The sequence below is a fragment of the Colobus angolensis genome, unplaced genomic scaffold, assembly GCF_000951035.1.
Source record: "Colobus angolensis palliatus isolate OR3802 unplaced genomic scaffold, Cang.pa_1.0 Scaffold377, whole genome shotgun sequence".
In the NCBI taxonomy this organism is placed as follows: domain Eukaryota; kingdom Metazoa; phylum Chordata; class Mammalia; order Primates; family Cercopithecidae; genus Colobus; species Colobus angolensis.
Genome location: NW_012117121.1, coordinates 113,424 through 128,702, shown reverse-complemented (window position 1 = coordinate 128,702; position 15,279 = coordinate 113,424). Strand labels below are relative to the sequence as shown.

The 15,279-nt window shown below is 37.8% G+C and overlaps 1 protein-coding gene across 5 annotated transcripts in view; it reads right to left on the bottom strand.

Annotated features, from left to right (window-relative positions):
- NSF (N-ethylmaleimide-sensitive factor) overlaps positions 1–15,279 on the bottom strand; it is a 143,446-nt gene that overhangs the window by 40,600 nt on the left and 87,567 nt on the right. For all 5 annotated transcript variants that reach the window (XM_011953902.1, XM_011953897.1, XM_011953898.1 and 2 more), the window contains 3 exons: positions 10,869–10,964; positions 6,213–6,369; positions 3,347–3,480 (listed from right to left, as the gene is read on the bottom strand). In XM_011953902.1, the coding sequence (XP_011809292.1) occupies positions 3,347–3,480; positions 6,213–6,369; positions 10,869–10,964 (387 nt within the window). The remainder of the gene's footprint in view (positions 1–3,346; positions 3,481–6,212; positions 6,370–10,868; positions 10,965–15,279) is intronic.

Here is a 15,279-nt window from a genome sequence, read left to right as displayed (position 1 = left end):
TCCCAAAGTGCTGGGATTACAGGCTTGAGCCACCGCGCCCGGCCTTGATAATTTTTGTTATTTCTAGTAGAGACAGGGTTTCACCATGCTGGTCAGGCTGGTCTCGAACTCCTGACCTCGTGATCCCCCCACCTCAGCCTCCCAAAATGCTGGGATTACAGGCATGAACCACCACGCCTGGCCTATGATTTTTAAGTATAGTTAATTTATTGTGCTGTTGAACACTAGATCTTATTACTTCTATTTAATGGTATTTTTATACCCATTGACTATCTCCTCCTTATTCTCCCATCTCCACTACCCTTCCCAGCCTCTGATAACCATCATTCTAACCCTACCTCCGTGAGTTCAATTGTTTAGTTCCCATATATGAATGAGGACATGTGATATTTGACTTTTTGTGCCTGGCTTCTTTCACTTAACATAATGTCTTCCAGCTCCTTCATCCATGTTGTTACAAATGACAAGGATTTCACTCTTTTTAAATGGCTGTGTTATAGTCCACAATGTATATGTACCACATTTTCTTTATTCATTCATCCTCTGAGGGACATTCCGGTTGATTCCATTCCACTACTGTGAATACTGCTGCAATGACCTTGGGAGTATAGATAACTCTTTGACACACATATTATTTACAATTATGAAAAAAACCTGGAAACAACCTAATCGTCCAACAAAAAAGGGACTGTTCAGATATTAGACAGCTATTAATTTAAAATAATACTCAGATAAGCTTTAGTTACACTGAAAAAAGTTCATAATATTTTAAGTGAAAAAAGCAAGTTTACACCAGTATGTTTCAATGTAATCCCCAATATATAACGGAGGGGTAAATGTGTTCATGTGTATATGCGTGTCTGAGTGGTAAAGAGAATTGAAGGACAAATATGAATTTATTTTTATTTTCTTCTGTTCTTTCTTGTATTTTCTAAATTATTTCTGTAATTAGAAAAAGCTACCTTATTTTCTGCACTTACAACAAAAGAAAGGTTTTCTCCAGAAATATAAAACTTTATAAATTATTTGAGCTCTGAAAAAAAAATAAAACATCTTCTTCCCATCCTCACACTAAAAATGGAGGGGCAAGAACAGTACTGGGAGGTAGTCTAGAACTTATACTAAAGAATGACATTTACATTTCATTTTCAAAAACAACCTGGAAGACTTAGCATCTTTAGACTGGTTTAAGCCCTCAGGCTTTTGTCAACCTATCATTAGGTAACAATGTGAAAACTATCTGCAGGGAAAGATTTTGTAATATTCCTAATATATTTCCAAGACACCTATGCTTCATTCTTTTCTCTTTTCTGAACTTTAATTACAAAGAATAGTATTTTTCCCCCAAGGAAAACCAAAAATTCTAATATAAATTTATTATACTGCTGAAGCAGAAATCGTTTTTATAAGTTTAAGAGTGCATGGATGATCCGGGCAGTGAATCACGAATTAAAATAATTTTGAATAAGCTTGTATGGACACTTATTTTTATACTCCCTTGCCTTCCACTCATCTAAAACTCTACCTTGAAAGGCTTCAACAATTTGAAGATTAAATCATAAATTATTAAGCCATTAATTTAACCATTTAAGCCTCTAAAATCAGCACATATTACCTTCCCCCTTCAAGTCAATTTGCAAGAGATTAAAATAATAAAAATGATAATATCTCACACTTACAAAGTAGCTTTGATCTGCAGAAGCCTAAAGTACTTTTTAAAAACTTTATAGAAAAACTAGGACCATCCACCTACATCTCAGAGTACATCTGAGGTAGAAGCTGGCAGCTGGTGGAAAGCAATGGAGTAATTTACCATCTGCAAAGCTGACTACTACTTTTGAAAAAGCACAGGAATAGATGATTTAGGAAAATGCAAATAGAATTAGCTATTCAATAAATAAATGGGACATTCAACAGCTACAGATTTCAAGGGCTGCTATTTAAATTTTTACCAGAAGAAGTGGGTTAAGGGTTCCCATCAGAGGGAAAACAAGAAGACAAAGAAGAACAGCCCTACCTACTCTAGGGAAATTACTGGTCCCCATTATTCTATTCAGATTTTCCTGGGAAGGACAGATACTACTGGTTTCACCTCAGAGACAGAATATGATATTATAAGTTCTTTTTGAGTCTGGCAATATTTCTCTTTCACACTCAATTTCAAAGATTTTTATGTATTTCTCTGGACTCTTCAATGTTCATGCCTGGAATCCTGCTACAAGTTCTTCTTCCTCCATCCATCTGAAGTACCCTGTGCAATTTTCTGCCACCTGCACAAACAAGAGACTAGCTTTTCAAGCTTACATTTTTTTGGAAGTCATCTTCCTTTTAAATCTATTTCACCTCCTCAATCTCTTTCCCAAAGAAACACCGAAGAATTCTACACTATATCCTTATAGAGCGAATACCTAAGAGCAACTTGAAAGAAAACTCTGAACTGTCTTTACGAGGTAGCACTTCAATTCTCAAGATTCTTTCACCTCATTCTGATTTTCCCGCATTTCTTGGACTTACACAGTCAGTTCTTATCTATAAAAGATCAAGCATGAAAAAAAGAATTTAAATAAAAGAAATACTTCAGACAGATATAATAATTTCTTGACTGGCAGTATGCAAAATTAGAATAGCAATGGAAACATGATCTAACAAGTAAGATGGAACAGCCATTTAGAGTCTTCATCATTGATTTTTGTTGTTGTTGCATGGCACTTGCTTGAATGTGAGCGAGATGGACCAGATGGTCTTACAGTCTTTTCAGCTCTAGGATTCTATTCTATGCTGTTCTAACTTCACTGATGGTATAAAGTGGCCATGTTAATTAAGAAGGTGACGAGTGGCACTTGGAGAAAGGAAGATGGATGAGAACTGTATTAAGTTACCAAGCAGATTTTGATTATTGCCTAATATAAAACTATCCTTTTGTAGGGATTCCTGGGACTATTTTCCCATTGATACATCTCAGTCTTCCTCAACTTAATTGACCCCAAACAGTTCAACTTTGTACCATAATGAAAGAACTTTAAAAAATCCTAAATGAATTTGTCCCACTTTATTCAAGCATTTTCAACTACGACTCTTTTAATCAAATTGATACAAAACTAGGAAATGAAACTTAATATGTATTAAACAAAGCATAATTTAGAAGGTAAAGGTACTCAATAAAATACATTACAAAGTTAAAAAATCTAAAACAGTCACTTTCCCCCCAAATTCTGATAATTTGGTTCCAACTGAGAACACAGTTGCTATGGGTTTATATGTCTACATGTACAAAGGCATATATATGTGTGCACACACACACACATTTAAGAGATAGGAAATTAAAATGAAAGTAAAATCTTGATACCTTCTTCATGGCCTGACATTTGGCTGTTTCAGAAAAGCCAATCATTTTATCAGGAGAACAGATCTTGATGAACGGGAAGTTGGATTCCTCTGCAATTTTTGCAGCTAAAGCAGTCTTCCCACTGTGAGGAGGGCCTGCATAAAGACATGAGCAAGTCAGGGGAAAAAAGCCAACCTAAGCAAAGGGAAATAAAACAAGTTTAAACTTTTATCCAGAACATACTGAGGTCTTGACTAGTTGCTCATTAACATTTCCTGACACAATTTCACAGCAGACATGTTTTCTCTTATTTATTAGCAACTAAACTTAACGAACTAATTAGCATTTCTCAAAAGTATGGTGAAATACATGCCTCTTGACATTCTCACATACCCTTAATCTTTCAAACTTTTGGCAAAATATACAGAGTATAAGGGTTTTGCTTCTTAAGAGAATGCATTCAAATGCATATCAGTACTTACGTTATTAGTTCTATCAAATCATTTGTCTAACAAAAAAATACAATCTTCTTAGGAGCTGATATTGGGGGCAGGGGAAAACTGCCTTATTAGAAGCAAATGTGATGTAAAAAGCTAGAATTCTGAAGACTCAAGCCTTCTCATAAAGGCAAGCAAATCTACAAACTTACCTACATTTAGACATCCCTGCCTTCCCTTCCCTGTTTTGGAAGCTGTGTCCCTCATTCAACCATAAACCAATCAAATCTTCCTTCCCATCTTCTCAGGAACCTGACATTACTGATTGTTCCTTTCTCCCATATATTCAACTTCTTCCTCTTCCCTGAGGCCTTTCCAAAAGTGTTTTAGCATGTTCTAGTCTATCTGACAGCTTATTAAATAACAACAAAAAACTTTCTGGGTATCATACCCCTCAACACTACACCTTCTTCTCCCTTCAAAATGGAACTTGCCTATGTAATTATTTACACTGGCTGCTTTTGTTCCTCACCTCTCACCCATCCTCACTAAATCTTATGGCTCCCAGCCCCATTACACTGAACAGGCTCCCATCAAGGTCACAAATGATCTCCCTGTCATCAAACCCAACGAACACTTTGGTATCTTTTTCAGCCTCTTAGGAGCATTTGAAACAATTCATAATTTCCCTCTTTCTTAAAATATGTTTCTTTTCTTGGCTTCTGTAATACACATTCTCTCTTTCCCCTCTTTCCTTTCTGGTTACTCTTGCTCAGTCTCTTTTGTCAATTTTTCTGCTCTGTTTAGTCCTTAGGTGTTAATATGCCTCAGAGTCAAGTTCTAGTCCTCCTTTTCATCTCAACCCATACCCTCACCGTAAGTGATTTCATCCACTCCCATGGCTTCAACCACAGTCTTATATACTGACAACTCATGAGTCTACTGCCAGCCAGACCCACATATCCAACAGGCAGATCAACATTTCCGATTTACTTCTCCTATATGACCCCTGAATTTAACATGTTCAAAACTGAACCCATCAACTTTCTTCCAGAAATCTGCTTTCCATTAGTGTTCCCAATCTTAGTAAACAGCACCATTTACCGGGCTGTGTATGCCAGAACCCAGGGGGTCATATTTGATGCCTCTGCCCACATCCAATCTAAAAAATATTTCTAAGTTTCAGCTTCCCCACCTACAAAATAGAGACAACAGCAGCATTGACCCTTGGAGGACTTAAGTGGGGTTTAAATAAATAGTATATGCACAGTGCTAGCAGAATGACTGGCAAATAGCAAGGGCTCAAAAAATGTTAGCTTAATTATGATTGACAATAATAATGAGGTCATTTTAATTCTATCTCCTAAATATTTCTAATTAGTCTACTTATCTCCATCTACACTACTCCACATACTTCAAACCACAATCGACTCTCATCAAGACTAATCCAACTGCTTCTAACCATTAGTCTCTCCTGTATCTTTTTGCCCCTCCAATCCATTCTCCATCATAAAGCAGTCATGATGATGTGGCTTCACTGCTTAAAATCCTACAAATGGCTTTCCATTGCCCCTAAGATAGTCTAAATCTTTAACATGGCCTACAAGGCTTTATATGAACTGGATTCTGTCTGCTTCTACAGTCTCATGTCAGGACAATCTCCCTTTCTGTTTCAAGCTCCTTCCTGCCCAGGACTTACATGCTCTGCTTCAAACACCTTCCCCAGTGACTTTGCCTGGCCAGAGTCTCCTCATTGGTCAAGTTATGGCTTAATATGTTTCTCTCAGGGAGCTCTCACCCCCCAGACCTTTTAAGGTAGTTAGGTTCCCTTGTCATGGGGCCTCACTGAACTTTTCTGCTGTCATACTAATTATAACTGTAAATTAATTATTTGTGAATGGAATGTTCTTTCCCTTTTGTCTGTCTACTCAGTAAAATCCTAACTGGTCTTTCAAGGCCTAGATTAAATATCATCTCTAGTTTTCCCGACCACCCCTATGCAAAATGACTTGTATTCACACAACTTTACACACATACACTGTAGTCAGGAATTTCTTTTCTTTACCCTGCCTTTGTTCATGACCAGACTGAATGAATACTTGAATGTCTTTGTATCCCCAGCAACTAGTTCAATGACTAAAATACAAGTACTCAGTAAATATTTATTTAATTGAATTGAAGCTATGTGGCATCATTCAGTGTATTAAGTGCCACAGAAATACAGATATAATCCTACAAGAAAACTAGTTACTATCATTCCTCAGTAACATTCTACCCCAAGAGAATTTTAATTTGTACACAATATTGGTACATAGACTGGATTACTATTTTCAGATCAAGAACAAGGTTAAAAATGGGAAAGAATTCACTTTTCTAGAATGTGCTTAAGGGCTTTTAAAAAATGCTGTTTTTCCTTTAACTTTTAATGCCATCTCCTCATTCGTCCTCACCTTCCAGAAGCACGCTGACCAATGGTGTGCGGTCACTGTTCTTAGTCTGCTGCACTAGCAGCTCCCCATCATCTAGAACTCGAGTAACTGGGTCACCCCATTTGATGATACCGTTCATAATGTAACTTGCATAATCCTCTTGGTTTGTGCCAAATGCCTATTAAGAAAAAGGACAGTTTAAAGCATTTTGAGCATTAGTGTTAAAAACTAAAATATTTAACAGTATAAAAGATGAGTTATAATTCGTACATGCTAAAGGTATTGATCACTATCCCATATTAATATAAAAAGCCTGGAAAGCAAAATAACTTGTATAATTTATCATTTAACTTTCTTCCCAATAGGAAAAAAAAGGCTGCTTTGAGTGACCTCATGGAATAAAAACAATGGATTCTAGGCTCAGAATCTACCAGAGCTCAAACCCTCATAATTCCTGAGAGAAAGAGTATGTTCCAATGTGCTTATTTTTATCAACAGTATGCAGTTTGAGGCTGCTCTGTTAAGAACAAAGGAAAAATGAGATTATGGACTTAGAAATTAGAAACAGCACAGTTGACAAATATACTACCTTAACACTGACTGCAGGTGCTATGGATTAACATGAGAATATGAAATGGTAATGAGAAGATCATGTTCACATCAACTTTGTGGTAGGGGACATAGTTAAATGGCACCAACGTTAAGTTTGTATGTGTAAATACAAGATTTAGGATGAGATAGAATGAGCAGCTGTAATGAAAAGGATATAAAAGCAATTAATACAGAAAATAATTCTATTTGTGTTCACTACATATTGGAGCTTAAATCGCACCCTTCTTCATTTTCAACTTTTAATCTCAAAGGTTATACCTCCCATCAAAACAGCTGCCAAAAGCAGTCAATAACTTTAGTATTTACAATTGAATTGGATTTTCATGAGGTTAACAGAATAGGAAAACATAACCTACCATACGTAAAGATCACGTACATGTAAAGATCATGTATCTTGAGAATTTCAACTTTTTAAATATCATCATATCCCTCAAAAAGTCAACTTTTGATTACCTGATGTATGGAAGAGTTTTAACAGTTCTTCAGAACATGCACCTCACACAAAGCTGTTTTTGTAACACTGTCTCTGAAACAGTATCCAGCGATCTCATATCTCTATTACTTTTCCACAAAATAATTTTTCAGACCACTTTTTAGGTAGTCTCCTTGCATATACTGGTCCTTTGATTCCTGAATACAGAGGAAGGTCCTCATTCTTTGGCCTGGATATGGCAAATTCTGCAGTAGTGTAAAAAGTAATGATGAGCCTAATTCCTACTGGCCGAATGGTTGTTCTAAGAAATTTTTACGGCTGGGTGCAGTGACTCAGGCCTGTAATCCCAGCACTTTGGGAGGCTGAGGCAGGCAGATCACCTGAGGTCAGGAGTTCCAGACCAACCTGGCCAACATGGTGAAAACCCATCTATACTAAAAATACAAAAATTAGCTGGCTGTGGTGGTGTGTGCCCATAATCGTAGCTACTTGGGAGGCTGAGGTAGGAGAATCTCTTGAACCCGGGAGGCGGAGGTTGCAGTGAGCTGAGATCACGCCATTGCACTCCAGCCTGGGAGATAGAGACTCCATCTAACTAAAAAAAAAAAAAAAAAAAATTATAGGCTGGCTTTTGTCTTTAATTGTTCCAGTTATATACTCCAAGCCTCACAGCGGAAGCTTTAAGATACCTGAACCATAAAACAGTGCCTCTCCCAAGATACATAACATGTATATCTTCCTTACATACCCATAACTTCATTTTTTTTGTTTTATCCTCCAGACCCTTGCTGCAAGATGGGTGAACCTTGAGGACATTATGCTACATTAAATAAGCCAGTTACAAAAAGACAAATACTATGATTCCACTTACATGAGGTACTTAAGATTAGTGCAATTCATAAAGATGGACAGTAGAATGGTGGCTGTCAGGTGTTGTAGGGGAGGGAAAAAAGAATTATTGTTTAATGGGTATAGAATTTCAGTTCAAGAAGAAGAAAAGAGTTTTGGAGATGGATGGTGGTGATGATTACACAACATTATGAATGTGCTTAATACCACTGAACTATACATTTAAAAATGATTACAATGGTAAACTTCATATGTATTTTAACACAATACAAAATTGAGAAAAAAGTATATAAAGAACTTGTATCAGTCAAATAAGCAGTACAACAGAAAAACAGGCAAAAGACTTAAACAGTATTTCACACAACACATGAGTGTGGTCAATTAACATATAGAGAAATGCTTAAGTTCTTAAGTAATAACTAAAATGCAAATCAAGACTGAAATGAGATCTCATTTTACACCCAACTGAATGGCAAAAATTAAATCTGAGGCTGGGTGCAGTGCCTCACACCTGTAATCCCAGTACTTTGGAAAGCCGAGGCAGACAGACAACCTGAGGTCGGGAGTTCAAGACCAGCCTGGCCAAAGTGGCGAAACCCCGTCTTTACTAAAAATACAAAAATTAGCCAAGCATGGTGGTGGGCACCTGTAATCCCAGCTACTTGGGAGGCTGAGGCAGGAGAACTGCTTGAATCTGGGAGATGAAGGTTGCAGTGAGCTGAGATTGCACCACTGCACTCCATTCTGGGCGACAGAGTGAGACTCAATCTCAAAAATAAATAAATAAAAAATAAATCTGATAATACCAAGTGTCGGAGAGGATGCAGAACAAACGGATATCTTTCACACTATTGGGGGCAGTGCTAATTGGTTCAACCACTGGAAAATGTTTTTTTTAAAGCTGGACGTGCATATATCCAACAACCTAATAATTTTATTCCTAAATAAGAGAAATTCATTCAAGAATGCTTATGACAAATCTTTTTTTAATAAAAAACTGACAACATTCACAATCAACAGGAAAACAGATGAACTGTGGTGGTCACACAATGGAATGCTATTCAGCATGAAAATGAATGATGTTTAGTTATAAGAAATCATATAGATCAGCAGTACCCAACCTTTGTGGCATCAGGGACCAGTTTCATAGAAGACAATTTTTCCATGCGGGGGAAGGCGGTGGTTTCGGGATGTTTCAAGTGTATTACCTTTTTTTTTTTTTTTGAGACAGAGTCTTGCTCTGTCACCCAGGCTGGAGTGCAGTGGTGCGATCTTGGCTCACTGCAACCTCTGTCTCCTGGGTTCAAGTGATTCTCCTGCCTCAGCCTCCTGAGTAGTTGGGATTACAGACACACACCACTATGCCCAGCTAAGTTTTGTATTTTTAGTAGAGACAGGGTTTCACCATGTTGGTTAGGCTGGTCTTGAACTCCTGACCTCATGATCTGCCCGCCTCGGCCTCCCAAAGTGCTAGGATTACAGGCATGAGCCACTGTGCCCGGCCCAAGCACAGTACATCACTACATTTATTGTGCACTTTATTTCTATTATTAAATTGTAATATATAATGAAATAATTATACAAATCACCATAATGTAGAATCAGTGGGAGCCTGAGCTTGTTTTCCTGCAACTATATGGTCCCATCTGGGGGTGATGGGAGACAGTGACAGATCATCAGGCATTAGATTCTCATAAGGAGTGTGCAATCTAGATCCCTCAGATATGCAGTTCACAATAGAGTTAATACTCCTATGAGAATCTAATGTCACCAAAGATCTGACAGGAGGTAGAGCTCAGGTGGTAACATGAACAATGGGGAGTGGCTGTAAATACAGATGAGGCTCACTTGCTTGCTGCTCACCTCCTGCTGTGTGGCCCAGTTCCTAACAGGTCATGGACCAGTACTAGAGGTTAGGAATTCCTGACATAGATGACTCTTGGCAATAAAATATTTAATAAATAGCAAGTCCCAGAGCACTACATATACCATATCTTATTTTACACATCATGAAAATACAGACTAATAACAGTGTGTCATAAAGATTAAGATTAATCTTAATGGACCTGAGGTCCATTTAAGAAAGAAAATCAAACACTCTTTAAGAACTGGGACTTTCTACAATTTGTTTTTGTATTAACACAGGACTCTAAACAAAAGTTACTCAAATGTTAGTAGTTGTTTTATAGGAAAATGGGTTAATAACCTTATACTGCATTCTAAAGCTCAACTATGACTATTTTGAACGCCTTTTAAGAAAACTGACACTTTTTTTAAGTCTTAGAAACTACAGTAGTCAGAGAAACTAAATGTATTGAGCAAGAAAAAGGGTAGCCTTGGAGGAGGCTGAGGAGAAGGAGAGAGAGAGAGAGGGGAGGAGGAGGAGGAGATGAGCGTTAATTTTAAATATCCTAATGACTGACATATGGAAGATGGACTGAATTTAGGTTTCTGTAGTTTGGGATTGTATAAGAACCAATTCGAAAAAAAGCTCTAGTTCAATATAAAGTAAAACAATAATTGGAAAGTCTCAAAACTGAATGGCCTGCCTTACAAGATGGTAAGCTTCCTATCATGAAAATATTTAGGTAAGTAATATCACCAGCCACTGGGATTATTGTACAGATGTTTGCATACTGAACATTTCCAATATTAATATTTTCTCATTTTATGAAACTGCATATGCCATAACCTTCCATAATACTGGGTAAACAGCACTTATTTTTCTCCTGAGTTATTATCATTACTTTTTGGCCTATATATCACTCAATGGGCATACTCACTGGTTTGATATCATTCTCCAAAGAAGCAAGGAAGTCTCCTCTCGTCACCTGCAGGCTTTCTGCTTTCTCCATGTCCACTTCCACTTTAGTACTGGCCTAAGAAGAGATAAAAACAAAATGTAAGGACTTCCAAGATTTAAGAATAGCTAAGAATATTTTCAGTTTAAGAACGTTAACTCGGCCGGGCGCAGTGGCTCAAGCCTGTAATCCCAGCACTTTGGGAGGCCGAGACGGGCGGATCACGAGGTCAGGAGATCGAGACCATCCTGGCTAACACGGTGAAACCCCGTCTCTACTAAAAAATACAAAAAACTAGCCGGGCGAGGTGGCGGGCGCCTGTAGTCCCAGCTACTCGGGAGGCTGAGGCAGGAGAATGGCGTGAACCCGGCAGGCGGAGCTTGCAGTGAGCTGAGATCCGGCCACAGTACTCCAGCCTGGGCGACAGAGCGAGACTCCGCTTCAAAAAAAAAAAAAAAAAGAACGTTAACTCTTGAGGATTAAAATACATATTTTCATACATTAAAAAATCTGAAATATTTGCAAATCACATATATAAGGGATTAATATCCAGAATACATAGAGAACTGCCAAAATTGAACAACAAAAAACCAAATCAAAAATGGGCAAAGAACTTAAACAAACATTTCTCCAAAAAAGATATACAAATGGCCTTAAATAAGCACATGAAAAGATGTTCAACCTCACTAATCATTAGGGAAATGCAAATCCAAACTACAAAGAGATTTCACTTCATACTCATTAGGAAGGCTACTACCACAAAAACGCAGAAAATAAGAAGTGTTGGTGAGGATGCGAAGAAATCAGAACCTTTATGCACTGCTGGTGAGAACGTAAGTAGAATGGTTCAGTCACCGTGGGAAACAAAAATATGGTGGTTCCTAATAAAATTAAAAATAGAATTATCATATGATCCAGCAATTCCACTTCTGGGTCTATAACCCAAACAACTGAAAACAGGGTCTTGAAGAGATATCTGTACAGCCTTGTTCATGACAGCATTACTCACAATAGCTAAAATGTGGAAGAAATCCGTATGTCCGTTGACAGAGGAACGGAAAAACAAAATGTGTTATGTACACACAATGGAATATTATTCAGCCTTAAAAAGAAAGAAAATTCTGACATGCTACAACTTGATGAATCTTGAGGACATTATGCTAAGTTAAATAAGCAAATACCGTACAATCCACTTATATGAGGTTCCTGGAGTAGCTCATATCCGAGAGACAGAAGGTAAAATGGTAGTTGCCAGAGATAGGGAGTTACTGTTTATGGGTATGGAGTTTCAGTCAGTTTTACAAGATGAAAAGAGGTCTGGAGACGAAAGGTAGTGATGGTTGCACAACATTAAGAATGTATTTAATGCCACTGAATTGTACATTTAAAATGGTTACACGGTAAATTTTATGTTTTTTTTTTTTTTTTTTTTTGAGACGGAGTCTCGCTCTGTTGTCCACACTGGAGTGCAGTGGCGCGATCTTGGCACACTGCAAGCTCCACCTCCCAGGTTCACGCCATTCTCCTGCCTCAGCTTCCCGAGTAGCTGGGACTACAGGCACCTGCCACCATGCCTGGCTAATTTTTTGTATTTTTACTACAGACAGAGTTTCACCATGCTAGCTAGGATGGTCTTGATCTCCTGACCTTGAGATCCACACGCCTCGGCCTCTCAAAGTGCTGGGATTACAGGCATGAGCCACCACACCCAGTCAATTTTATGGGTATTTTAAAACAATTTTAAAAATTGGAATCAAAGAAAACACATCTCTCAAATTCACAAATACATATACCCTCTGAACAAGTCCACTTCTAGTAATTTATCCCATATATTCACAAATGTGTACAAAGTTACATGTACAAGTATATCTACTAAAGTAACTTGTTATGAAAAAAGACTAGAAGCATATTAATAACGTCTGCCAAGAGGGGATGTTATGTAAATTAGAACACATCTGTACCAAGGGACACTGTATAGCCATTTTACTCATGAGGAATGAGTACGAAAAAATACATACAGAGAGTAAGAACAGTGAAAACCCATACAAAAAGAAAATATATACAGACATGAAAACACAGTCATACTTGGCTGCGTATCAGAATAACCTCCAGAGCCTTCAGAGATATACAGGCACTCAGTTCCGTTCCCCATAACATTTTGATTTAACAGGTCTAATAGAGGGTCTTCATAGTTTTATCAAATACCACAGGTGATTCTGGTACTGAACCAGGCTTAAGAACCATTACTCTAGGAGACCAAGAACCTAAAACTCTGATTTGTATTAATACGTTGTGCTTCAGAATCTACGTGCCAGCTCCAATAGTCTGCTTACTGCACCTGGACCTAGCATTTAGACATCTGGAGAAGCATCAAGGCCTTTATCAACACTTGGAGCTGCCTGGACCTGATGAGTGATTAAGATACCAACACGTGTTTTAAAGTGACTGGGCTCACTACCAAAGCAACACAACCTAATTTTTAAATTGGTATCACGGCTTTGAAAAAAAAAAAAGCATCTTCAAAAAAAGCTATGAAACAAAAGCATGTTAAATAAATATCAACCTCCCATCAATTATTATGAAATATGAGTCATATTTTTTTTTTAGGAAGAGACTGCGAGACAAATGCAATGACAGATTAAAAAAAAAAAAGTCACCCTTGTGGGATAAAAAGAACTATGTCAGGGAGCTGGGTGAAGATGGCAAACAGAACACAGTTATTTATCTTCCTCTCCGCCCCAAATCCCACAAAATGACAGAAAGTGAGACAGAAAGGCTACAAAGCATGAAAGAAATATCCAGAAGTTTTAACTGTGATCTAACAGGATTCTCGGAAGGAGAGAATAGAAAGAGTCATAGAGAAGAAACAATAAAAGATAGAGGAGAAAAAAATTTCCTATAGCTGAAGATAGGTGTGCCTCTGCAGTTTAAAGGGTTCAGTGAGTGATGACTGGGATAAATGAAAAGCAGCACATGATGTCCAGACCCACTGTTGTAAACTTTCAGAGCACCAAAGGTGAAGAGAAAGTCCTAGAACTTTTCTGAGGGACAAAAATAGGTTTCCTGCAAATAAATCAGAATGAGATTGGTATGATAGCTCTCACTGGCAACACCAGAAACTACAAGACAATGAAACCATGTCTTTGAAAAGATATTTGGATGGCTACCCTAGAAAATGATTCTTTGTGTGTATAGGGAGGCAAGTAAGCATTTTCACAACAGTACTATTTTCAACAGCCACAACCAGAAATAATCCATATGTTAAATGAATTATTCATTAATTCTATTTACTGAGTACCTACCAGACACCAAGCCTGCTCGAGGAACTGGAGTCATAGCAGTAAATAAAACAGAAAAGGTCCCTGTGTTCATGGATCTTATATTTTCCATTATGTGGCAATATTCTAGAACACTCTGCATTTGTCCAAAATAATGAAGAAGACTTAAATATATTGACACAGAAAGCTATCGAAGGAATATTTGCAAGTGAAAAATGTAAACTGCAGTATAATTCTATTAATGTTCATTTTTTTAAAAAAGCACACATGTATATGAATGTAAATATTATATAAAGAAAACAAACTTCAAAGATATATCCCAAATTCTGGCTAACTCCGGAGAGTGAAAGGGAAACAGTGTTAGAGATGGACTTTCTCATTTTTCCCTATATGCTTTGACATTCTTGAATCTTTTACTAAAAGAATGCCATCATCTATAACTTCTATACTTTTAAAAAGAAAGTAAGAAGTAACAAAGAGACAAATATTTTACATCAATAGAACAATTAACATTTAAATTATTGGGCTGGGCACGGTGACTCACGCCTGTAATTCCAGCACTTTGGGAGGCCGAGATGGGTGGATCATGAGGTCAGGAGATTCAGATCATCCTGGCTAACACTGTGAAACCCTGTCTCTACTGAAAATACAAAAAATTAGCTGGGAGTGGTGGCGGGCACCTGTAGTCCCAGCTGCTTGGGAGACTGAGGCAGGAGAATGGCATGAACTCAGGAGGCAGAGCTTGTAGTGAGCTGAGATCGCGCTACTGCACTTGAGCCTGGACAACAGAGCGAGACTCCCTCTCAAAAACAAAAACAAACAAACAAATAAAACATAAACATTTAAATTATTAATAGGGCTTATATTGGCACATATGAGGCATTTGATAAATATTAGTTGCATTTATTTGGCATTTCTAAGTTTAAATAAAGAAAAATGGGCCCGGCACAGTGGCTCACACCTGTAATCCCAGCACTTTGGAAGGCCGAGGCAGGCGGATCACCTGAGGTCGGGAGTTCAAGACCAGCCTGACCAACATGGCGAAACCCTGTCTCTACTAAAAATACAAAATTAGCCGGGCATGGTGGTGGGCACCTGTAATCCCAGCTACTTTG